The sequence below is a fragment of the Phycodurus eques genome, chromosome 6, assembly GCF_024500275.1.
Source record: "Phycodurus eques isolate BA_2022a chromosome 6, UOR_Pequ_1.1, whole genome shotgun sequence".
Classification (NCBI taxonomy): domain Eukaryota; kingdom Metazoa; phylum Chordata; class Actinopteri; order Syngnathiformes; family Syngnathidae; genus Phycodurus; species Phycodurus eques.
In genome coordinates, this window is record NC_084530.1 from 29210897 (window position 1) to 29237593 (window position 26697).

Sequence of the window (26697 nt, forward strand, 5' to 3'; positions counted from 1 at the left end):
AGTTTAAACATTAACACGAATGGATTAAAAAAAAAAAAAAAAAAAAAAAACTACATTTAATAATGAGTCCATTCAAATGTATTGCACATAACTGAAAAATAAAAATTGTCACTAAATAATTGCTTGGAAACACTGCAAATGTACTGTACATTAAAGTTAAATACTGTATAACTGAACTGCACTTAACAAATACACTGTCATGGATTAAAAAAATGTTGAAGGCACTGTAACATTATGCACAATTTGAACATTTAATTCAGTGATTCTCGCGAAACATTAGAGTGAGCCCGCCCACCGCTTGTGGTACTTGAACCACCGTTTGTTAATCGCTGATATAAACCCAACCAAGACACAATGAAACAATACTAACATGCCAAACTACTGTATTAACAATTGAAGTGAAGTGTGTCCTCTCCATTAGAAATGAAGGCGATACAAGCTAGCCCTATTCAAATATTGTTTTGTATTTTTGGAAGTTCCATCTTAGCATGCTCAATTGTGCTGTAAGTGCCACATTAACAAATTCACGTTCCCATGTCGCCTCTCGTGTCTCCTGGTTGTTGCTATGTTTCTTCGTTGTTTTTGTCAGATCACTTTTGATCACTTGAGATTTCTGTCTTGGAGGACTATATTCTGGATCGGTGGTGAAACGGAATCTTTATGGGTGTGGGTCTGTAACAGATTTTAAAAACGCACACACACATTACAAACAGTTGAATTGTTTTTGTGGAACAGATGAATGACATTTCCATTCATTACTATGGGAAAGCTGATTTGAGATACAAGTGTTTGTTTTTGTTTTTTGCTTTGTGCCTTGTTTTTTTTTTTTTTTTATGTGAAATTACAATTTGCTACTTTCTTTTTAGATGACGTGATCACAGCCTTGCTTGGTCATAGACAGATCCCCCCCCCCCCCGTGCTCTCATTATTGCAGAATTTATGGAATATATTACAGTACCTCAGTAATCATGAGGGTGGCTCACATGCATGATATCAATTCATAACCTCATGACTTTGTACTTGTGGTCTCTTTGTGCATTCATTTAACTTTATAAAAAAAAAAAAAGAGACAAATCAAAGATAATTGGCCTTTGCGTGACATTTGCTTCTCCCAACATACTGTACGTACAGCATTACTCTTAAAAAGAAGCATTGCATTCCTGCATTTGTGTGACTGCTGAGCACTATTTTGCACTACTCAACAGTCCCCTTGCTGGCTCTTGACATGTTCTATTTCTTACCACACTGCAGTATCGCACTCATCGGAAGTGAAATATGGAAATGTGTGCAGTATATACAGTCTGTCTCTCTCTTTATCCAATTTGTCTGTATAATTGAAACCACGGCCTTTTTTTTCATTTCTCCCTCCTCTCCCTTTCACCCGTCAGCAACCAGACACGCGATTCGGGCATCTACATCAAGCGCTGCTGCAAAGGTTTTTGCATCGACATTCTGAAGAAGATCGCCAAGGCGGTCAAGTTCACCTACGACCTCTACCTGGTCACTAACGGTAAACACGGCAAGAAGGTGAACGGGACGTGGAATGGCATGGTTGGAGAGGTGAGCACTCTTTACACTGTATTATTTAGTGAATAAAGTCAAGGTCAAAGAGAAAAATGCAAGATTATGTTCATGATGTCTGGATTTTCTAAGAATAAAATGTTGCTATCATGCAAAATTTCAATTTTACAATGAAAATGAAACTAGGAGAATAAAGTCATTGTTACAAGAAAAAAAATCGTAATGTAAGTAAGTGACAACCCTGCAATTTCACATTCTTAATTATAAGCGAATACAGTGCTGAATCTGACGAGCAAAAACTAAGATAATGAATAATATAATTAAATACTTGAATAAAGTTGTAATATCATAAAGGTAATAAGTGAGTAAAGTTTGAATATTATGAGTTAAAAAGAGCTGGAACTGTCATTTGTAGTCTGAGAAAAATCTATGTACAAACTGTACATTACAATATGCAGTGCATCAATGGAAATATGAAAATCTGAGGAACTGCGCTTCCGAGGGAAATCAAATTCGATTGGCTCACAGAGCTTCAGAAATTGTTGTTTTCTTTTGCCGTCCTCTTTGAAATGTTTGCGCCATGTCGAAATCTGCTTCCCGGTTAGCGTTTGGCACACGTGTGTGGCTGCGTTCTAGCATTTTCTGACACGCGAGAAAAGTGCCTTGAAGTGCTACTGAATGAAGGCATGAACATTCCACTCAAGTTTAACATTCAACTTCGTTTTTAGCATATTAGTAGTCTGTGAAATTATGTTAAAAACACAATAGTCAATGTACCAATACTGTAATGTGATTCTATAAACATTTGTCTGTTCCGGAGAAAAGTACACACTGAAATCCCTCATTTGTTAGTTTTGTTTATTCATCTTTAAAAGCGATGGCGAAACAAGTATATCAATTACAACCGCCTTTTCCGGAAGGTCCTATATATTTATCACTCTGTCAAGTCATTCACTCCGTTTACAGACGTGTGTTGTTGACACCGCAGCCAGGGAGAGGTTGTCGTGCCCGCAGGAATTTACGTTTTAGATCGGCCCAATTGAATCACCTCAAGGGCTTGTGCCTAAGTTCACATTATCGAGCCCATGCCGCCCGCCTTCCACCTGGCGTGAGGGGACGCGAGTCGTCAGCTCCACACAACCTCGGGCGGAGGACGTTGTGGCTGCGAACGGGAGATGGAGACGGGAAGTGCGCTCGTGTGTGTGTGTGCGTGTGTGTGCGTGTGTGTGTGTGTGTTGCTTTACACACAACTTGCTTTACACACGAGCCGTTAAGAATCAATGTGACGTGCCACTTCATTGATCATGGCAAGGTACGGGTGACATTAATCTCATCTCAACAGAAATGGGGTAAGCTGTGCGGCCTGATAGAAAATTCATAACCCCTCGCCTACTACACGCGCCGTTGTATTATTCCTATGAGATACATCTTCTGTACGTGGAGGTTATGCTCATGGCGAGTGCGCCAATGGCCTCAGGCGCTAACGAGTTAACTTTACCGAGCACAAAAGATGATCATGTGTGAAAACCAAGAATAAAATGGGATACAAATCTAATTTACATTTTTATTCATAGCCGGATTTTATACCGAATACACCTGAAGACACTCGAAAGGGAGGTCAAGGTCAAGGTTACGTCACGCACCGAGATAATCCCCTTTTCTCTCTTGCGGTTATTCATCACATCGAGGTCTTCTTCTCTGCGTTGCATTCACTGACCGCCTGGGTGTGTGTGCGTGTGTGTGTGTCAGGTGGTGCTTAAGAACGCTCACATGGCGGTGGGCTCGCTCACAATCAACGAGGAGAGGTCAGAGGTCATCGACTTTTCCGTGCCGTTCATCGAGACGGGAATTAGCGTGATGGTTTCCCGTAGCAACGGCACCGTGTCACCTTCTGCCTTCTTAGGTGAGAAGACGCTTGAGAGAAAAGAGGATTTTTGGGGGGGGGGGTGTAACCTACCCTTTGATATTTGATGTAAAACTCACCTACTCAACGTTTTGCTGTAGCGCCGTCTTTTGGCCAAGGAACTATGTTGGAGTGAGGGGAGGAGCTCCGTTTGGTCAGGCCATAGCCTTGTCTAATAGAGAAAAAGGGACTTTGCTGCCATCTTGTCGCATCTTGAGGCAATAACAAACCGTGTCAATGACTCGGTCCCTATTTCCAACAGCTGGGCTTGACTGTATGTGCTTGTCGAGGTGATAACGCTCAATTCTGATTGAAGCGGTCAGAGAAGGATTAATTCAAAACAATTTACTTTGTTTATCACCTCAAATATCCATCCATGAATTTACCATATTGCCCATACAACCCTTATTCGAATCAGCGGTGAGCTCGAACCTAAACCGGCAGCCTGGACTCATCACCAGCCAATCGTTTGGACAAACGAGCATTCACTCGCGGCAATTCGGAGTCTTCGATGAACTTAACCTGCGTGTTGAAGAAGGACCCGGAGAAAACCCACAGAAGCGCGGGGAGAACATGCAAACGCCACACAGGAGCGGAGACTCCAACCCCGAACTGAAGATGCCTGAAAATGATCCCGTTTCAATTTATTGGGCCTAAAATTCTGATTTATTGATGACAAATAATGTATCTTTGTTGGTCTAGCTATACCATTGATGGATAGCGACGCGCAGAACAATTAAATGCGCTTCCACTACAGGCCGCAGGTCCAATTAACCTGTGCACCCCACCTGCTGTGCCATTCATACAACAAAATAATAGCTCCCTGTTCAACATAAATGGCCCGGATTTCACACTGACTTAATGTGATTATAATTACATCATAATATATACCTTTTGTGACATTTTTGGTTGGCAGTTTGCTATGAGGTTTTCCATCCAAACGGTCTCTGCGCCGCTTTATCCTCACTCGGGTCGCGACTGTGAAATCTTTCTCATGTCAAATGTGCCTCGGCTCAAAGGTTGCGCAACACCTATCGATTCTTGTATTGGATGTCACTGGAGAAGAAGAAGAAGAAGAATCATCTTTGATTGTCATGAACATGCATGCATGCACACGAAATTGGCACACTGGAGTGTGCGGGTGTTGCAGCGCGGAATAAAGAAGAAGTCCGCAGCTAACCTAAGCGTGCCCTCGTGTTGCAGAGCCCTTCAGCGCTGACGTGTGGGTGATGATGTTTGTGATGCTGCTGATCGTGTCCGCCGTGGCCGTGTTTGTGTTCGAGTACGTCAGCCCGGTGGGTTACAATCGCTGCCTGGCAGACGGCAGAGGTGAGATCACAAACACACACACGCACACACGCACTCGCGCTGAGTCATTTTCACGCTGCGATGATTTACCTTGAATGTTCAACTTGTGCATTATCACCCATGAGGAAAGCCGTGATTTTCTATTTGTGGAGCATTTACCTCCATGGAGACTAACTTAAGTTATTATTCTTTTTTGGGGGGGGGGGGGTTTTGAATGAAAAGGCTTGTTTCACACAATCGGAAAAGTGTCAAAGCACGAGCAAAAGGATCCTCTGTTCACACTCCGTCACCGCTCTTACTGCGCCTCTCTCAATTATTACACCAGCGTTACGCCACCTTCTCCCCTCGTTTTGTAAAAAGGCCGAATGCACTCGAGCACTTCTATTACCGCGCGTTGAAAATATTTGTCAGTTTGAACAACGCGTGGCAGAACGCAGCGCCGCTACCCGCTGGGTGCCAAACGCAGTGGCCGGTTTCAATTAATTTTCCCATCAAAGTCGGCACATTGGATTTCTTCGCTTCTCCTGTAGGTTTTATAGAGCCCGACGGTCACCATTGAATTGGCCTGATGCAACAGCAGCCACGCAAGATCAAATCTGTAATCTGTAAAAGTGTTTTATTGCTGTTCACAGCCTTTTTTTTTTTTTTTTTTTTTTTTTTGCTTTCTGGGGAGAAATGAGCAGTTGAGTCAGACCAACATTTCCTGGTGGGGTCTTTTGTAAATGTCTCCTGTCTGAGAGGAAATACGTCATTGTTTGTGCATCCTATGTTGGGTGGAAGCACTCGGTTATGCAAAGCTGCTAAGGCGCGGAACAATTGCAGCCCGCTGTGCCTGCCGGTGCCCCTCCACGATGGCACACAGTGGCACCTACCTACACAACCACACGCACACGGGTCGAACGGTTTTCTCGCAGTTAAGGTTGTCTTTGTGGCGGCTGCTCGCACAATATCAGATGTGGCTGCTAAATTGAAAATGTACAGAGATTTGGTTGGCACTGCCAGAGAGGTATTCCTTGAACAATGTTTATTGTTGTGGATGTAATTTCCTTCTAGTGTGGAAATACGCCGCATCACATTGAAAGCTGTTTCTAATATTTTGTGGGAGATGCAAGAGGACAGCCAAAATTTGAGAAACATTTTCCAATGGGAATTTCCAAGATAAGGAGAATCAATTGGAATTGACAGTAATTAAGGGGGTGATACGGGAAATGTTGAAAGGTGCGGGTGAGTTAAAAATATATCTCGTAACTTTCGATTTTTCTCGGATTAAATTGAACTTCTGCATGAAGTCAAATCGTTTTACAATGGAAGGTTTGTCTACTATCTATGCCAGCGACGTGAAGTGGCAGGCAGAGCAATGAAGATGCCGCAAGGTCCAATGAACCTGTGCAGCCACCTGTTGCCGTTCTTAAAGCAGGAAGTTGCGCTTTAGATTAGCTTTGTACTCAACTGAACTGCCACAGATTTGACCTTTAGTAAGTACATTTTTTGGAGTCCATTGAGACACAGGTATTATTTCAACACACACACACAGACACCTTGGCTCATGACTCGTTTGTACAGGAGCACCTAATAAAATGTGGACGGTCAGTGTACATTCCCCAACAAACTAAAAATGCAAATCTATCTCCATCGAGTTCCTCCGTCAGCATTGAGGCTCCCTCCCGCCATCCTCTATTTTGCTTTTTTTTCCTCCACTGCCTGCCAGAGCCCGGCGGACCCTCCTTCACCATCGGAAAGGCCATCTGGCTGCTTTGGGGTCTGGTGTTCAACAACTCCGTTCCGGTGCAGAATCCCAAAGGTACCACCAGTAAGATCATGGTGTCAGTGTGGGCCTTTTTCGCCGTCATCTTCCTGGCTTCCTACACTGCCAACCTGGCAGCCTTCATGATCCAGGAGGAGTATGTGGACCAGGTGTCGGGACTGTCAGACAAAAAGGTGGGAATACACGATAGTCAGTCGACTTTCTGGGGCGATGGATGTCGAAATTGGGCTCTGCTTGGAGGAAGCTACAATATGTCGGTGTCGCTCGCTCAGGGTTTCACTGGAGGTTTTGTCTTGGCAACCGAACCGCTTATGCTGAACACTTTCTTTCCAAGAATACTGGTCATTGAAATAGAAGAAAACCAGTTCAACGGTCACACTCTTGCCAAACCTTGATTAACTGTACATACTTTGATTTACTAACATTTTAACATCTTTTAAGTGTGATAATAAGTGAAAGGTTCAAACGCAAAAGCCGTCGCGCGCCGACAAATACACAGAGCCGCGCCTACTAGCAGACTGCCTATCATGGCATCCTTCGATGGTGCCTTTCCTAACTCTAGGGTTAGGGTTAAGGTTAGGGTAACCTTAACCCTAATCAAACAACTACTACATAAAATTTCTTGCCATCATGTGACGCATTCCAAGAGAGATAATGTCATGAAACAATTCGGTGTAGTGATGTCGGTCATGACGGGATTTGTTGGTTTTTTTTCCCCCACTTTAATTTATTTTCTGTTCGACAACGTTCACTGGGCATATGCACACTGTTCGTCCATTACTCCAGTTAGAGGACAAAAGACAAGAAGCAACTAAAACAAACAAAAACAAGTTCACCACTGTATGAAACTGTAATCAAAATTATATATATATATATATATATATATATATATATATATATATATATAAGCAATACTTTCAGTCTTAGCAAATAACGAAGGTTGGATCCAAAGATCATTTGCGATTAATTAATTGTCACACAATACCTTCCTGCTTTAAATGTGAGTCTGTCTACTTGACTTCCTGTGTGTGTTCGTCTTCTCTTCACACATTCTTCGAGGCTGCCAATTAAGAAGTTGAAACTGTTTTTGTCAAACAACACAAGGAATTAAATGGTATTCTCATTGTAAAAAAAATAAAATAAAAATAGATCAATTCTGCACCAGTTTCGGTTTCTTTCTGAATTTGTATACTCCGTTTAATGAGCTGCAAACTATTTTCAATTTGATTTTCGTACAGTGCGTCAGTCCTCGAGACGCTCCCATGTATATTTAGCAAATTTAGGCTTCCCAAAGCATCGTTCTGTCCTCTGCTCAACAGTGCATTAAAGGCTATTTGATGCGTCTCAGTGCCTTTTCTATGCTAACGAGCACTCCTCTGTCATTTTCTCTTTGCGGTTTCTTTTCCGGAAACCGCCACCCCCGTCCCCACCTTCAAAAACAACAGTTCCAGAAGCCTAACGAGTTCTCGCCGCCGTTCCGCTTTGGCACCGTGCCCAACGGGAGCACAGAGCGCAACATCCGCAACAACTACCGGGACATGCACAGCTACATGACCAGCTTCCACCAGAAAAACGTGGACGAGGCCCTGTACAGTCTCAAGAACGGGTGAGGAGGGCTGAGCGAAGCGGCCTCAGACGGGAGGATGAATGGAGGCGCTGATGTAGGGATGAAAGGGAGGAGGAAAAAAGAGGTCCTCTAATGATGTAATCATAAGAAAATACCATGAAGGACATAGAGGAGGGAGTCAGAGGAAGAGCGAGTGTTCTGAGCAATGTGGGTGGGCACTGACATATAGCAAAATAGCAAACTGAACGTACAGCCACCCCTTCTCAAAGCGAATTAATAACTCATCCAGTGTTTACTGGATGAGTAAATGCAAATATGATGCGACAGTGACCCTCCGTTAGAGAGCACGCTGACTTAGTCGAGCCCAAAGGCATCGTCTGCTGGCAAGTTGGAGAGCGTGGATCAGGAAGGATCACGCGGCGTCCCCAGCCGCTCATCACTATGTGTTGTTGTTATCAATTAAGCTCAAGAACCACATAGACATCAACGTACAAAAATGGTGGTGTCGTAGCATGAGTAGATTCCGATAAATTCATGATAAATAACCAATAGACATGCGTGTATTACTTTTGTACGCTAAGAATCGAACAAAAAGTCCTTTGCCGAGAAAATGTGCGCCTGACAATCTGCATCCCAAACAAAACGGACCTCTAGGACCTGTTTTGGGCAACCTAAATTCAAGTTAATCGATAACTTCAATGCAATATGAAAATAAAAACAGAATTTGAAAAGATGAGTTTTGAGACTGGATTTGAAAGGTACCACATTTGGTTACCAAAAAAGGCGTAACATTTTTTTTTTTTTTTTTTTTAAAAAGCCAGATTTCTCACTATGAAGGGATCCCTGTGATTTTCCCCAGCCAGTCAGTGAAAAAAGGAGCATGGATGGAAAGGAAAGTGTATTATGATGCTTCTGTGTTTAAAAAAAAAAAAAAAAAAAAAAAAAAGTTAGCATCTGCTTTATTCTTCTCCTCTTCTGTTTTGCTCGGCAGCAAACTGGACGCCTTCATCTACGACGCGGCAGTGCTCAACTACATGGCGGGACGGGATGAGGGCTGCAAGCTGGTCACTATTGGCAGCGGCAAGGTGTTTGCCTCCACTGGTTACGGCATCGCCATCCAGAAAGACTCGGGCTGGAAACGAGCTGTGGACCTTGCCATCCTCATGCTCTTTGGGGACGGTGAGGCCTCGAAGGACGATACGTTCTCGCTCCTTTCAATATGTAAATGTGCATACGTCAATGCCTAGTAGTGATGACAACCTCGAAGCTCTCCTCGCCCCCTGTTGACGAATGTATTTCGATCAGGAAAAAGTTCAAAGTTCAATCGTGCGGTGGGGAGCCCTGTTGACAAATGTATTTTTCTGCTGCTGATAAAAATGTCGAGTGGCTAGTATCTCTGGGAAAGCAGAGGCCACAGTGGCTGATGTGCAAAAAGGTTCATGTCAAGCCAAGTTGGCACAGTGTAGCCGTCGTTACTTTACCCACAGCACTCAAAGCTCCAGCTGTAGGAGAACCGAACATTAAAACACACATGGACAGAGATTTTTATGGCAACTAATGTGATCAAAAATCCCCAAATTCCTTCTCATGAATAATGAGAGCTCTATCCCATGAAGGGAACCTGCGTTTGGATACGTTTGGATTCTTCGCCAACTGTCTGCTGCCGACAGATTTTTAGTGCCTACGACACGTAGACTAACTAATAAAAGTCACATGACCAACCAATCACTGGCAGTCTTTGTCAGGGCTGACAATGCAGACAGAACATTATTTTGAACTATACTAAGTCACATGACATACGAATCACTTGCGCTGCCTGTAATAATTTGACAATTTATCCGAAAAAGTCCAGGACTGGTGTCACAAAAGCTAGATTTCAAACCCAAACCACCAGTTTTCCCCTTCGATGCGGGCCAGACGATCTCAATGTGAACCAGCACGTCTACAACGAGATCCTGCAGCGTTTGCTTTGCTCGGTGCGCGAGAAGAGAACTTGGAGACTTGTGTCAGGACAACTGGGGGCTGCTTCACCACAACAGCGCGGCTGCTCACAATGTCCCGAGCACCCGACAATTCCTGGCCAACAAGAACGTTGTCTTGCTGCAGCGACCTCCCTCTACTCACCCGAACTGGCTCCGTGGGATTGTTTTTTTCTCTTTTCCCCAGCTCAAGGGGGTCATCAAGAGGATCAGTTTTGAAGACATGGACAAGATCGAGATGGCCGTGACGACGGACAGAGAAGGCTGTGAAAGTTTGTTAGACTCCAGGGTGAAAATGCGTCACTAGTCCTGGAACATTTCTGACACACCTCATAGAACAAACAATATTGTAAATCGTAAGCGCTGCCTGTTATGAATGACATGTAGACCGACCGATGTTTACATGAAGAATAGGTCACATAGCCAACCAATCGCTGCTTCTGTTTGTCACGATGCCCATGTTGTTATCCATTTATCCCAAATAAAAGATAAGCAGAGTCCAATTCGATAAAGGGAACCCCTCTAGGATTGACTCATTCATGCTCGTTTGCACAAACAATATCATCGTATTAGGCAAGCATTGAGGAACAAAATTTGCCCCCCCCCCCCCCCCCCCTCTCTCTCAATCTCTCTCTCTCTCTCTCTCTCACACACCAAAGAAAAACAAACCACGGGTGCAAATCTAACAAATCTCTCTGGACGTGTCCTCCGCCCTTGGCAGGCCCCTGGGATATGAAAATAAGATGGCCGCATTTTAGGCTGGAAAAACTTGTCACATGACCATGCAAACTTTCCTCCCTGAGGATTGTCAAGTCCACCAGGCTATAGTTTTTTGCCCCCCCCCAACAACAAAGAATGATCAGCCTTGCATAAGCAATCCTTAATGAGGATGATCTTCTGTGGGGCGTTCAGTTAAAATAATGCAACGTGACGTGTTCCCCATACAAGAGACCTGAGCCGTTTTTGGCAACAACTAGCCACCCGAAAAAAAATGTCCTTTTCTCCACTCACACTTGCACGCGGAGTCACTGAGGCAAACTCCCTCAGGATCTCGCATATCGCTAACGTCCGCAAACATGTCTCTGCTTCCTCCAGGTGACATGGAGGAGTTTGAGGCTTTGTGGCTGACAGGTATCTGCCACAATGAGAAGAACGAGGTTATGAGCAGTCAGCTGGATGTGGACAACATGGCGGGGGTCTTCTACATGCTCGGGGCTGCCATGATTCTGTCACTTATCACCTTCATCTGTGAACATTTGTTCTACTGGCAGCTGCGCTTCTGCTTCATGGGCGTGTGTTCCGGAAAGCCCGGGGTCACCTTCTCCATTAGCAGGGTGAGTCTACATGTCTTTTGTTTTGGATTTGACCTCAACCTGACAGTTAGATCCCAGCGATAGTTGTGTAGAGATAACTGACTGTGGTTGAGACGGAACAAGTCAATCAGGGAAATACAGCGGGCTCTATTTTCGATGTCGGCGCAACTGCGTCAGAGCGCAAAAACTCTTCATTCGTCCAATTTGGGGGCTGAAAGTCGGTCTAAACTTACACCTGCTCAGACCATGCCGAGCTTTTGCCGCAGCTGGTCTAATGCGATTTTGGTGCCACAGGAAGACGGATACGCCAGCCGCGGACATGCGTGGTGCATTTCATGAAGTCTTCCGTTCATAAATACAGTATGCGAGCAGCGGGCATCAAATCAATTCATTGAACGCATTAATAATCATTCATTTTATTCATAGGCTCCTTTCAAGGCACACAAGGTCATACAAGGTCAAAAATAACAAACCATAAAAAATCATCAATTAAAATGGCAAATGTTAAAGTGAATTGGCAGTCCAGGATATGTGGGCAGTATATTACCGCTTCCAATGATTTAGTTAGTTTCACAGGCACGGGGAGAACATGCAAACTCCACACAGGAGTTGATAATTAGTCATAATCATAGTTGGGAGAAATCATGAACATGATCGGTGACTTAATAACCCTAAACCTTAACCCGTAACCCTAACTGTTCCAAATTTAGTTTTTCCTTGTCTGATTTCAGTTAAGTGACAAAACAAATGGCTAGAAGCTAAAGAATTCAAGCAAACCTCACATATACATCTCTGTTATAATATGCCGTCTACATACGAGCACGACGCACATTTCTCAACAAAAATAACACTCGTGCTATGTGGCATGATGGCAGCTAGTGGTCTAAAAGTCTGTCAGAAGAGTTTCGAGTACTTGACAGCGTTTCCCTGACGGGTCATTTAACAAGGTGTCTGAGTGTTATTGCAGGCTGTTTCGTTCCCCATTTGAGGGGCAATTCATTTGCATTATGCTACCTTTTCGGTGAGAGAGTTGTTGCGCGCAAATGGTCTCAACTATCTTTTGTCAAACAAAAAGGCACCAGTGTTTATGCGTTTGTGTGCAAGCTGAAGTAGTTTCTAATTGTCATTTGGTTTAACGCCCACTCACGCTGACCTGAGAATGAACTTACAAGTCAGAACTGGCATTGAGCACTTGTGGCCAAGTGTGAAACCACAAATCTGCCTTAAAGTGTGATATTTGTCAAGTAGCGCATCATTAGGGCTTTTATCTGTGCTCTAAACAGAATGTTTTTTTAAATGGATGTTAATATGCTTAACCACTAAAAATCCAATCTTATGTATTCAGTGTAGTCTTCATCCAAACCTGGTTTCAGGCTTATGACAAAAATGATAAAGGATGACGAATAGAATTAGTAGCAGGAAATGTAGTGGGCAGGAAAAGACCTTGGTGTGCCAGTAGCCTTTCATCTGTTACATTTCACAGTAGCCATAGTAGCTTCAGATGTAGAGATATCAAATCAAACATTCCCACTGGACGAGCTGCCGTTCACCCAAGCACCAAGAAACAGAGAAAAAAACAGGCACGAGAATAAGGAAAACTGTATTGATGTCAGATATGATAGGTGTACAGTATGCCGTACATACTGTACAATATCTCACTCACAAAAGGTGAACAGATGTTTGATTCTGGCTTGTGGTTTGCCAGCCTTTGACTGCTCAGATCTGACAATCTGTGAGCAGTTTACAGGACAATCCGAAAACTGCCGTGGAGATGACTACATTGTCGAAGTGAAACGTCTGTCTGTCAATGGTGTAATATGCATGCCAGTAGTTGAAGACGTCCCGCGTGAAGACACGTGCATGTGCGATAGCTGCAACTTATCCAAAGCTGTAACTACCTATTAATACTCTTCAGCATCGTATATGAGACTCAATAATAGGACACGGGAGCCGTGTAGTAAATGTGCACTTTGCTGGAGAAGCATTTGTTGTTTTCGTTGTGATTACTGCTACTGTCCAATGCCAGATTAAACACTTGCATTGTTCTCGGTTTTCCATGGCTGGACAGGAACAATTGTCATTATCGAAGGTCCTACTCTATATATAAAGTTATCAGGCTCTATAATGCATTTAACATGCAAAATGAATGGACACATCTACGTTGTTTTTAAAAAAATTTAAATGCTGTTGAAATGGCCCCAACAAAACTACCAATTCCCTCATACTTGATTTCAGGCTCAACTGCTTGCACTTCTTAGGAATTAAGATTTAACCACGCAGTCATGACAGGCACTTTCACTAATCCCTGTCAAAATTATGAAGTCTTTGGTCTCTAGCCTCCATTTTTACTGCTCATACCTTTATTGTTCTCACTCTTCTTCCTTCTCCTCCCACGTCATCTCTCTTACGCTTCCTGTCTCCCTTCACCTGCCCGCTCATCTCCGATTCCCATACTCCAGGGTATCTACAGCTGCATACACGGAGTACAAATTGAGGAAAACAAATCCACCCTCGACTCACCTTCATCCACCATCAAGAAGAACATGAACAACACTCACTCGAACATCTTGCGGCTGCTCCGCACTGCCAAAGACATGACTGCAGTGCCGGGCATTAACGGCTCGCCACACGCGGCCCTGGAATACAACCACGGCGGCCGCGATTCAGCCATCTATGACATTCAGGAGCACCGGCGCAGCCTCGTAGGGCACCCTGCAGACTGCAAGTCAGCACCGCCTTACATCCAAGAGGACAACATGTTCACGGACTACATCGGCGAGGTGGAGAGGACTTTTGGGAACTTGCCCCTGAAGGACAACAACTTGTACCAGGACCATTACCGGCACCACCACCCAGTCTCGGCTTTGGGTATGTCCGGCCCCCCGCCTAATAGGCCGCGTAGCTTAGGCAGTGCTAGCTCATTGGAAGGGGGCATGTTCGATTGTGAAAGTTTAGGGGGAGGAGTAGCACCCATCTTCACCACTCAGCCCCGCCCCTCCATGACTCACAGGAATACCAATAAGTTTGACCTGATTGCGGGTCACCCCCCCGCGGATTCCAACCAAGTCGGCTTCAAGGGAAGCGATGTGTACGGGAGGTTTTCGTTCAAAGGAGGCGCATCCAGCACAGGGCTCATCGGGGATCATGAGAGGTACTGCGGGGGAGGCGGAGGCGGGGGAGGCTCAGGAGGGGACGACGGAAACGTTCGCTCCGACGTGTCGGATATCTCCACTCACACCGTCACCTACGGCAACCTGGAGGGCAACGCCAAGCGGCATAAGCAGTACAGGGACAGCCTGAAAAAGAGGCCAGCCTCTGCCAAGTGCAGACGGGAGCAGGACGAGATAGAGCTGAGCGGCTTCAGGAGGAGACCCCACCACCACACCGTCCACCACCACTTCCCTCACGGGCACCTGGCACACCGCACCATCTCACCTCCCCTGGAGCGGAAGCGAGGAGGGGGTAACGCTTCACCTTACTTATTCCGCAAAGACAAAGAGAACTTGAGGGAGTTCTATGCGGACCAATTCCGCTCTAAGGAGGGCAAGTGGGAGCAAGAGGGTGGAAGTGGAGGAAGTGGCGTGGGCGTCGGTAGCGGTGGTGGTATCTGTAAGAGCTTAGTTCCTGTCGAAGACTTTCTTAAAGGAAAACTCAAGAAGCAGGAGTCCAAAGGTGGGCTGGGCTCGGTGTCGGCAGGTCAGCAGGCCCACACCTGCTGGGAAAAGGGCCTTTCCGGACTGGGAGGAGGCGGCATCGCCGGAGGTGACTGGGAGTGTCGTAACTGCCACAGTGTGTGTCACCATGGTGGAGGCGTAGGGGGCTCGTGCCCAGCTAGTGGAATTGGGGGGAGCGGTATTCGCCCCAGCTCCGCCAGCTGCAAGCGCTGCGACTCGTGTAAGATTCAGCCGAGCAATCTGTACAACATCAGCGAGGATAACAACGTTGTGTTTGCTGCGGGGAAGAGTAACATGGGAGCAGGCCACACGCCGACTCAGAGCAGGAAGCTAGGGCCAGGTGGGCGGGTCTTACGGAGGCAGCATTCTTATGACACATTTGTAGACCTGCAGAGGGAGGGTTCAGGTCGCATGGGAGTGGGCGGCGGGGGCCAGTTTGCCCAGCCCCGAAGTGTGAGCCTTAAAGACAAAGACCGCTACATGGAGGGCCCCAGCCCTTATGCTCAGATGTTTGAGAGGTACGCAGGAGAAAGAGATGCTTCCATGTTTGCAGGAATAGGCGGAGACAGGGCTAAAGGGGGCTCCTCCTTTAGTTTATTTCGCGGAGGCGAAGGTGGGTTGCATCGGCGCTCTGTGGGCGAGAGAGACCTGAGAGACAGGGACAGGGCTATGAGGGGAGGTGGGAGCGGTGGTGGTGATGGTGGTGGTGGTGGTGGTGGTGGCAGAGACGCCGGGACTTACTCCTTGTCTAAATCTCTCTACCCAGATAAGGTGAACCAGAACCCCTTCGTCCCAACCTTCGGCGATGACCAGTGTCTTTTACACGGTGCCAACCCCTACTACGTCAAAAAGCCGCAGACGCAGCAACAGCAGCAGCAGCTACTCAACAACAGCCGAGGAGGAGGGGACTTCAGGGGCTCCACGGGGGCGGCTTCTTATTTGCCTGCTTCGGCCACAGCCGGGGTGATGTCCAATGTAGCCCCCAGGTTCCCCAAAGATCTGTGTCTGGGCGGGGTGGGCGGTCCCATGGGCAACCACCTCGGAGCCAACAAGCTCATGCCCGGGGGCCGCGACACGTTAGGTTTGGGGCAAAGACCCTTCCACGGTGCCAGCAACGGACACGTCTACGAAAAGCTCTCCAGCATAGAGTCGGACGTCTGAGGGGAGAAGAGAAGCGGCAAAGGGGCTGAAGATTGATGGGAAATCCCCCCCAAAAATCTACACAGTGCAACGTCCTCTTTGTGAGTAGAGAAGCTGAAGACGCGAGTGGGTTTCGTTGTCACGCCACTAAACGCAACAATCTGGACCGTGCGCAGCAGCAGGTCAAAGCCAAAGTGCGGACGGCAAGTTGTAAACGACAACTGGAGAGGATTGTGGTGCTGGGAAGGAGGTAGGGCTAGACAGATGGAGGAGGGGGGGTGTGCCCTGCTCGCTTTAGAAGCTCCTTGTTCCAAAACACCAATTTTCGTTCACAACGGTATTACAATCATGAATGAGAAATCAACACTGCTGAAGTAACAGGGTAAATTAACAATAATTGTACCAATAGTGTTAATATTATTACTGAATATTACTCAAGTGTTTCAAGATGATTGGTTTGTTTTCCAATTTGATTTCTTCAAGTAGTGTTCGTATGATGTTGATTGTTTCTTAGCTTACCAACTTCACAGGAGACTTGTGGACCACTTTGAATATTTTGGGGGCTCCTGTCATTTTGGATTCTTCTTTGCAATGAATTATTTCTTCATATTTGATTGATTGGTTGATTTATTTACTTTTTCAAGATTTATGAGTATTGTGACGTGTATGTGACCAAAAGGCATGACGTGCTGAGTACAATGTACTTATTGGTTTACATTTTTCAAAGGTCTTTTTTTCAGCTGTTAGAAGCCGACATCATCATATTGATTTTCCCTTCCTTTTTGGCTTTTTTTTTTTTTTTTTTTTTTTTTCTGCTCAGCAGCACCAAAAGGGTCTCACATTTCGAGCTGGATGTGCCTTAAGGGATAAATTCTGACGCTTCACCTCCAGACAATTGGTTCCTCAATTTCAGGGCCAAAATCAGCTGAAACCTTCATCGCAGGATTCACGTGTCAAAGAAAGTTGTGACGGTGACAAACTTTCAGGCAAACTCCGATCTCAGATCTTGTTTTCTGAACACACACAACAATTATAAACTGTTGTTAGCTGCTATTCTAAGGTAAAGGTTGGCGTTTCGGTAAAAGCAGTTTTTTTTTTTTTTTTTTTAGTTACATAAAAAAAATATAAAATGAAGGTACAGCCAGCTTCCTGAGAAAACTGTAAAGCAGCCAATCCGTAGGCTGAATTATACACGCTTAACAAATTCAATTAAATGTTGAGGTGTAAAAAAAATATAATCAAAAAAATGTAGAAATTAACAATATGTTTTCAGATTTGGCACATTTAGACTATTTGGGCTGGCAATAGCTTTGCACTTTTCCCTCTAAAGAAAAGAGCAGTTTTCATATCGTGAAATGCTGTTCCAGTTCAAATGCAGTGGAACTTCCAAAGTCAAACAATCTGTTGTGCGATCATCCATCCATCCATTTTCGCTTGCGCTTGTCTTCATTGTGTTCGGGGGTGAGCTGGAGCCTACGGTCGACTTGTAATTATTTTCTTTCAATAGAGTGATTATAATAATTGTATGTTCTAGGGTCAAACTGTTGCCATCAAAACCTTGATACGGGGATGTTGGTGCACGACGCCCCGCAAGTGGCAGAAGCGGCCACCATGTTTCTCACGGCCCCTCTCCCACTCCAATTTGACATGAATTGGAATATACTAGTAATATTGTTTAATATCCCCAAATTGCATTTGTACAACTAAGGGCTGCTTGTGTACTATAAAACATTGAGTTTCCCTTTGGCAGTTCCACTATGTTTAATTTTGTTTTTTTTCCGCCTTCATATTGCAATTTCTTGGACAAAGTGAATCAGTCAAAAACATAAAATAAATCATGCCTACATTTAAATTTAGAGCACACCACCGTGTGAATGGTCTCTTGTAAACCCCATTTAAAAATTGAGAGCAACTTTATTATTACTTTATAAGTCAGTATGTATGATAAGTGTTTGCATGTATAGACTTTTTCTTTCTTTATGCTTTTACAATCTTAACTTTTAGCCCAATAACTGGGTGTTTTTTTTTTTTTTTTGAAGCTACCTTTTTGAAATGTCACCGATACTCATCGGTGTTGGTGTGCGCGTGTGTCCTTGTGCTACCAATCCAATCGAACACACCAAATTCAAAAAGGAATACTGCCGAGTCACCAAGACATTCAACAAAAAGTATTCACGCTTGTGTTGGCGAAATGTTCTTGAACAAGATGGAGGTTTTGCTCACAGTCACTGAAGAAGCCTTTTTCATACTTTTCATCTGATTCTCCTTAAAAAAAAAAAAATATTTAAAAAAATCTCTACATGATTTCTGTTGTCGTACGTGCCTGAATTTGTACGCTTGATTACCTCTGTGTGTGCGAGACACAGCGCGAGTGAGGAATAAACACTTCTTTTATATGTACTATACAACTCCATGTAAATAGAGGCACTCATGGATTTTTGATATTTAAATAAAAAAATTAAAAAAACTGTACAAAATGGTGGAGAAAGATCTATTTGTGATAAATCTTTGATTGGTAGTTTGCCCCTTGCAAAATAGTTTTGTAAGTACTTCAGGACACGTTATGTGCAATTATTTTTAATGACACAGAAAGTGCGTATTTGCTCAGTTTGTTTCGACCGGCTGATCCACGAGGGACAGTACAAAACGTCTGCACCAACTGCTCCACGGGAAGCACAACGTTGTTCCTCTTTTTGTTCCGCTTCTGTTTCGTCCTCAGACGGTCAAACAGCATCCCAGAGTTGTACAGATTGTGAAAATGTACATCGAACTCCCAATCTTGTTCCCCCTCACTTTTTTTTGTATGCAGATGAATTACTTGTGTGAAGAAAGTATTTCAGATTTGATGGAATATTTAGTAATATTGAACAATGCGATGGAAACACACACAGTCGATGTGCAAATAAGTGCTGAGAAATATTATTCTTCTGTCTCTTTGGAATAAAAGTGTTGAGTATTAATAAAAATTTAAAAAAAAAAAGTGCAATCTCACACGTGCTTGTTATCTCATTTTAACGTCTTAACTTTATTTCTGCTTATAGGATTGATACTCAATACATATCTACATTAGATATGAAAAGTGGACACACCCCTGTTGAAACATTAGGTTTTTCTGAAGTAAAACAATAAATGATTTTAAAACTTGATATTAATGTATAAACAGTACTGTATGGTATCAATATGATTCAAAAATGGTTAAATATGAAATTACTTGAATAAATAACAGAATAAAACAAATACTGTAATAAAATGTCAGCTGGTTGCACACACTCCTAATGAATCATTCCATAATTTCGAGAGGAATTGTATGAGCAATTTTCTCGAGCTCCAAATGTGTCAGAGTGTGCACTGCCACATTTGGGCCACCCCCCCACCACCCACACCCACACGTTTTGCTTTGGATTTCGGTCTGGGCTCTAGACATAACAAATGTTCTTCTGGTGAAGCCTGTGTTTTGTTGCTCTGGATCTCAGTTGACAGTAATACGTAGCGTTTCAGATGTGAGTGACATTCAAATGTTAATGCGCGTCACTGTATTGCTGTTTGGAGCTATTAATCTCCAAAACTATCAAGTGAGATTAGATGTAAATTTTTACACCGCGGAAATTGGTTTTTGGAATATGTCATGATTTTGTAAAAAATACATAAGAGTATTGAGGGAAATGATGCTCCCATCAAAGCGCTCCTCAGGTGCGCTTTCTTCGGAACGCCTCGTCCAGCAACGGGATATATTTATAAAGCAGCGCGTTTTAACATGTACCAATGCCCGCCTTTGTGGGCAGATCTTTACATCTACTGACGCACTACACACACTATGAACTAATCCCTTATCATCGGTTTACATCTTTTTTTCTCCAAAGTAAAAATCCCTCCATCAGCGTCTTATACTGCTCACTTGTTCTCTCCCAACATCATCAAGCCGACAAGCTCGGCGTGCATTGCAACACATGTAACTACTTCTTGACAATTAACTGTTACCTAGCAACTGGCTCTTTTTTCTGCTTCCCAGAGATGTCAGTGGAAGGGGTGGAGGGTGGTGCAGAGAAAGGACAGATTTAAACAGTATTCCCACAGCATCTCAACTGGCTCGGATGCAGCAATGCATCGACAATAGCAAAAGCAAAATGGAAAGCACAGCCTGATCTTGACGCCCACGTGTGGCAACGTGCACGCGAGAGAGACAACAGGAGGAGGACGAAGAGAGGATGGCGCGTGGGGCATGTCGGGGTTAATACATCGGGAGGTGTAGCGTAGAAGAGTGCGGATTTCAAAAGAAATGAAGCAGAGCAAGCAGGAATGGGCCACAAGTGGAAATGTGGAGGGGGCAAAAGTTTCAGGACGACTTCAAGTTGTTTATAGACATGCAAGCAAGCCATCCCTTGAACACTGTTACTGTATTAACAGATAAAAGGCAAGCCGCTGAATATTTCTTCAAGGTGGTGCATGCATTAAGATTCACAATCATCGTTGAGATCATCTCAAGTATTTTAGTCCGAAGCAGTGCAGGCAAAACTCATGTCAGAGCAATCTGGGTTCCTTTCAAAACTTGCTTGTCACTGCTCATCACTGACACCTGGCGGCAAAATGTGACATTGCAAAGGCTGCAACTTTCACCAATCAGTTAAATCATGTTTGATTTCTTCTGTTTAATTTGGTTGATTTTTCCTCATGTCATAAATGTGGCCTTTTCTGTTAAATATGACTCGTTTGTGGTTCTTAGCACAAACCATTTTGCTGATAAATGTTGTCCAAGGGGTGGTTTAGCAAAGGCTAGAATCTTTGCCAGGCAGTTAAATGAAATATATTTTGAAATTTGATTATTTCTCCACCCATCCGTTTTCTATAGCGCTTATCTTCATCCAATCTCCATCCATTTACTAGCAAAGGCTAGAACATTGACCAGGTATTTTTTTTGTCCTAGTTTATTTATCCTTCCATTAGGAGCTGGAGCCTATCCCAGCTGACTTTGAGTAAAAGCCAGACTTCGCCCTGGATAGGTCGCCAGTTGAATCGCAGGACACATAAAGACAATCGAATTAATCCCTCGCTGGCTTCTTGGACTCAAGTCAGGCGAGTGGACCACTACAACATTAGTAAATTGCTTCATTCAATTTTGATTTCATTTCTCTTATTTTAGTTTATTCGATGAGTACATTATCACAAAGATAATAAGATAATATATAGTAAGATAATATGTGCATTGTGTTCTACGTTATTCCTTTCACATTAAGATAATTGATTTAGTCTCAGATGTCATCATTTTCTTGCAGATTGACTTCAACCTAACATAGTGCAATGATGCTGTTGTAATGGACATGTAGATGATAATTTTTCCCCCCCCCCCTCCCAAAACCTGATTATTAGACAGTTCTGAAGGTTTATTATGCAGATTTCAGGTTCAGTATAATCATAAACCAAAGTAGAAATTACATCAGAAGAGGTCAATTCTGAAGATATCAGGCAATGTAGTTTACACAATAACAGGGTCAATATTTGTAAAATATATATTTATATTCTTTTCTTTTTTGTTTGCAAAGTCCCAAAGTTTTCGGCTTTTGACATTAGCCGTGACTGTGCGCCGGCCCGCCCAACCCCCACGTTCTGAAACGCCTTCCCCCGCCGCCTCCTCACCAGCCGGCCCCCCCCGGTGGGGCTGGCCCTCGCCCGTGCGCTGATCACGTCGCGGGCCAGGCTCGCCTCCTCACCTGTCAGACTCTGACGTACCGGAGACGGATCATCCCTGAGCCTCTCCTCACGGTAGCCATGGCGACGGAAGAAGGGTTGCGTGGTTGCTAGGCGATGGGAGAGCTCTGTGATACGCTGATGCAGCACGGAGACTTCTGTGAACAGGTCGTCGATGGTCTCCGATAGAGGACGCACCCTGCGGGCATAAATGCATAAATGCTGTTATCGCTAATATCTATTAATATTCTATACAGCGAAGCGTTGATGAGTCGCTGACGGTGTAGCGGTTCGACCGCCTGACTGCCGTGCAGGAAGCGTGGGTTCCGTTCCCACTTAGCGGTGCTGTGAACGTGAGCGTGAACGGTTGTGTGTCCTTGTGCCCGTAAGCGACTGGCAACGTGTCCGCCGTCTGCCTTTGGCGCAAGGTCTGCCGCCCATCCGATCCAGCTCGGCTCAAACCCGAATCGGGACGAGCGATCTAGAAAATGGATGGATGGGTTGGACAGTATATTTTTCGGGCTGTCTCGATCGAATCGGTTTAGAATCCGTTAAACCTTTAGCTATTATGTCGAGTACTCATGTAATTGCCTCCCCCTGCCCCAAAAGTATTGATTTAACTACGAACATGCATTTAATTGTCATTTGTGAGGGCTCGACTTCTATCCTTAAACTGCATTTATTGGTACTGAGTCTATGGTCTAAACTGTACAGAATTTGAGACGACAAAATCAGCCTTTGCTAAACAGTTAGCATTCGCGATTAGCATTAGCATGCTAGCGATTACTGTTTTGGATTTAAAAGAAATGCTAACGACCATTCAGTTTACACGTACATTATATTGTATATCCATTACACATCTAACAGTGTCTTAAAAGATCACTTACAGACGCTCCTCTGTTCTTTTTGGCAAAGTTTATCAGTTGGCCAACAATAAATAAATGCCAGTGTGAATTGGTTCTGCGCTGCAAACATGGTTCTTTTTTTTGTTTTTGTTTTTTTTGTTCCTGTGGAGCTTTGAAGCAGAAATCCTGCGTTGAACTATTTTTTAAGTCAACTTCGCCAACTTATTAAATTTTTTATATATATGTTTTAATCCCCCCCTCCCTCCACCCCAGCCCTATATATTATGAATATTTGTGGGTTGCATGCTTTAAGGGTTTTTATAACACTTCCTCTGAGGTTTGATTTTAGAATTGCTTTGCAGACTTTGGGTTGTGCAGCCCTGCAGCCAAGTCTGGTCATCCGTCGGTGCCAGGGCAATTCAGCTGTTTGAACCACCACAACACCAATGTACTACATGAATATCCATCCGTCCATTTTGTATATGGGCCTTGCCCTCGTTAGGGTCCGAGGTGGGCCGGAGTCTATACCGGTTGACTTTGGGCGAGAGGATGGGTAAACCGTGGACTGGGCATGTAGACCAGCAACCATTCACACCTACGGACAATTTAGAGCAGGTGTGTCCGAACTATGGCGAGAGGGCCATTTGTGTCCCACCGTCCATTAAACTATTTTCAGCTAAAATGGGAACAACATTTCTTTTCGAACTCTGCAGTGAAAAGAAAATGACTCATTTTTAGAAGTAAAAATGGTTTCCTCCACTTTCCAAAGGTCCAATGTGTGAACATATCATCTTATGGATCCTCAAGTAACTGCTTGAAAGAACTATTTTGCTTTCGTTTTTGGTTCAGCCCAAAATCTGGAAAAATCCTAAACTGTTGGCCTCATCACCTTGAAGAGAAAGCTGTGATGTAGCAGTTTTTTCCTAAATAACAGTAGGATATAAACTATATATAATCGCTTGATTGATTTTAACGTCTTTAGTCAAAGAGGTTCAAAGTTGTCGTCGCATCCTTCTATTTTTGTGCATGCGGCCCTCTAAGGAAAAAGTTTGGACACCCCTGATTTCGAGTCTTACCTAACCTGCGTGTTTTGGGAATGTAGGAGGAAGTTGACATATTTAGAGAAAATCCACACAAGCACAAGGAGAACATGCAAACCAAACAATATTCAAACCCGCGACCTCTCGACTGTGAGGTAAACACAGAGCAGTTACATTTGTTCGATTCAGTAAAAAGTTAGTTTTAGTGACTTGTGCTTAAATGGCTCCATCGGGACAATTTTATTACATTTTTTGAGGGCTTATTTCAGCACTTAAAGTTACCTGGAGTAGTCAGGGAGCAGCGTGTTGGGTTGGGAATGCAGCAAAGTCTTGATTTCCTTAAAAATACCCTTCCCCCACGTATCCAAAACTTTAGTCAAACTGCGCACTGACGTCACGTTAACTCTGTCGGCTGACACAAACACAAACGTGGACTTAAAGATCGTGACATCTCGCTAAAAGCACTCCATCTAACTTGTTTTGATGATGTTCTACCTCCTTCTCTGTAGTTCCAGTGTCCATAATCCAGTTCGTTCTCCTCATTATTTGAATGGGCCCCCGTTACCATGGCAACCACCATCAGCACCATCAACAGCGAGTGAGGATTCATGACCAGCCGACACTACGCTCAGAGAAATGAGAGAAAAAGAGCGGAACAGATTTTGTACGATCCCAGGTGGCTTCAGGTCAAATATCGCCAGTCAATCACAAATTATCATTCATATCCAAAACTGTATTTCGTTGTTTAATAACTTTGGTGGTGTTGTGATGGTGCAGTGCATCATACTGACAACTGTTTCTAATATGTTGCCCTATTCATGTTGCTGAATTAGGTAACCAGAAGAAGAAAAAAAAAAACCTGCAGGTCTGAGTGGAAGCGAGTGCACGCGTCCTCATAACAGAGCGTTAATCTCGCCGGATCTCCGTAATCTGCTGACTCATTGGGAAGGTATGATAACAGATTTATAGACAAATGAAGGTGGAGAGAAAATAGAGTGCAAATGAGCGCTACACAGTCATCTGGTGCAGCAAGTTTCACATCTGGCAAAAACATGTCACCTCACCATCGAGCACTGTGCTGCCTGGAAAACTGCATTTGTACCGCATGCGACACATTTGCAGCCGAGACGGAGCAGTAATTCTGATGATGTTCAAAAGATAAACAGGCATACTCACACTTTCAAAATGTCATCAAATTGTAGCTTCTTTCCTTTGTTTTCCCTCTTTGTGTAAATGTTGCCTCCCCTTCCTGAGCGCCTCCCCGGTTGTGCTTGAAAAAGATTTCTGGTGAGGCCTCCCAACTTTTTTACTCCTCCTGGGTGGAGCCCATCCGCCTCTTATTAACTCGCCGCACCTCCTCGTATGGAAGCGCAGAGCCGCAAAAAAAAAAAATAACAATCTCATGCACCTTCAGAATCTCTTAGGAAAATTCTATAACACACACAAATGCAATTAATGAGGCAGACTGACAATTTATCCCCATAAAACCATAATTGGATTTATTAACCTTAATCCATTTGTTCCAATGAAATGAATAACAACAACATACTGCACTATAGGCTATGCGCGACTTATCAGCGGCCAGCAACCACCCATGAAATCAACACCATGAATATGAATATCAACATGAACATGTCATACTTTACAGGACACTCAATGCATATTCTATATTTGTATGAGTTTATATATTTGTATTTTGTTTATTTATAATTATAGCAAGATAAATCACTTAGATTATGCTGAAATGTATTTGTAATTCTCTTTCTTTGCAAATTGCCTCGGAGAAATCCAATCACTCAAAAATGGCTCCACGCTCTGAAAATGTATGATATGAAAAGGCACCGGCTGTACAATCAACACAAAAGAAGTGATACATCGTGAAAATGTCCCATTATTATTTATTTACACTCTTCAGTTGAGTACAAGAAAAATGAAAAAACAATCAATTGTGCATATTGCATTTATTGAAACTATTGTCACTATACTGTCATAGTAATTGGATTTAACTCAGATTAACTCAGTTATTATTACTGGTTAGCATAAAAAGCATATTATGCTACCATTGTAGAGAAGCAACATTTATCGTATAACTTAACCTGACCGGGATAAGCGCTGTTGAAAATGGATGGATGGATGGAAAGTTGCGCAGTTCAATATGTAGTACAAGGTCCAAGGCAGTTTGGATTCTAAACAAAATTCTCTGTAAAAGAATAAGCCTCCAAAAGTGGCTTCAACTCAGTGAGCATCGAAAGGAATTTGGGGCTGTTTTTATGTAATGTCACCCTGGAAGATTACAAGTGATGGCAAATATCGTAAATGTGATGATAACAATAATTGACAAAAACACTGTCCTGGCTGCTTGGTACGATACGGTAAAGTTGACATCATCATTCGTAAAGGAAGAATGATTGTAAACCACAAAGTCAGCTCGGTTTATGTTAATGCGAAGAGGCAAAAGTGAGATCAAAACACCTTGACCTTTTAACTTGTGAGGTTTCTGTTCAACACTTTTCAATGTGTTCATCTTTTTAATATTACACAGTTGATGTGCAATATAAAATTTCCTGACTAATTTGCATCAAGCTGCCATCCAGATGTGACTCCAGTGTTTGATATCTGTGTTTGTGTGTGTTTTTATGGCGTGCAAGCTGAGGTGAGATCACAGTTGGCCACCAATACACACGCACACGCACGCACGCAGACACACACACGCACACACACACACACACACACACATCCACAGAGAAATTTAGTAGAAAGGCAAGTGGCGTTTCGGCCTCCAAAGAGGCGCAAAGTGTCAGTGGAGGAAATGGAAAGACGGAAGGAACGCACTTCCCCGCCTCAGAGAAAGAAAATGATTGCGGTGACGGAATCTCGCCGCGGTCCACAGCTGGTCTGCATTAGTGACAGGCCGTTTCTCACCCTGTGCCGATGTCTTCACGCACAGACACGCACGCACA

General features: G+C 43.8%; 2 protein-coding genes across 2 annotated transcripts in view; one reads left to right on the forward strand and one right to left on the reverse strand.

Moving 5' to 3' along the window:
* The window catches only part of grin2bb (glutamate receptor, ionotropic, N-methyl D-aspartate 2B, genome duplicate b), a 73120-nt gene extending 56204 nt beyond the window's left edge, over positions 1-16916 (forward strand). Inside the window, exons 8-15 of the mRNA XM_061680357.1 lie at positions 1389-1560; positions 3271-3424; positions 4628-4753; positions 6441-6670; positions 7943-8103; positions 9056-9243; positions 11139-11377; positions 13816-16916. Of these exons, the coding sequence (XP_061536341.1) occupies positions 1389-1560; positions 3271-3424; positions 4628-4753; positions 6441-6670; positions 7943-8103; positions 9056-9243; positions 11139-11377; positions 13816-16191 (3646 nt within the window). The 3' untranslated portion in view covers positions 16192-16916. The remainder of the gene's footprint in view (positions 1-1388; positions 1561-3270; positions 3425-4627; positions 4754-6440; positions 6671-7942; positions 8104-9055; positions 9244-11138; positions 11378-13815) is intronic.
* Positions 566-24993, reverse strand: si:ch211-243a20.3 (uncharacterized protein LOC100151507 homolog). Its single transcript, XM_061680358.1, has 5 exons — positions 24914-24993; positions 24233-24359; positions 24020-24149; positions 21876-22051; positions 566-672 (listed from the first exon to the last, which is right to left on the reverse strand). Exons 2-5 carry the CDS (start codon positions 24345-24347, stop codon positions 659-661), a joined length of 435 nt encoding a protein of 144 aa, XP_061536342.1. The 5' UTR covers positions 24348-24359; positions 24914-24993; the 3' UTR covers positions 566-658.
* Positions 24994-26697: the final 1704 nt, after the last annotated feature.

Bases quoted from the DNA above. Each gene is read 5' to 3' on its own strand.
- si:ch211-243a20.3 (XM_061680358.1), bottom strand. From the start codon at position 24,347: ATGAATCCTCACTCGCTGTTGATGGTGCTGATGGTGGTTGCCATGGTA. The intron at 24,150-24,232 runs GTAGAACATCAT...TGTTTGTGTCAG, and splicing joins CTGGAACTACAGAGAAGGAG to CCGACAGAGTTAACGTGACG. The intron at 22,052-24,019 runs GTAACTTTAAGT...TTATGCCCGCAG, and splicing joins CTGCTCCCTGACTACTCCAG to GGTGCGTCCTCTATCGGAGA.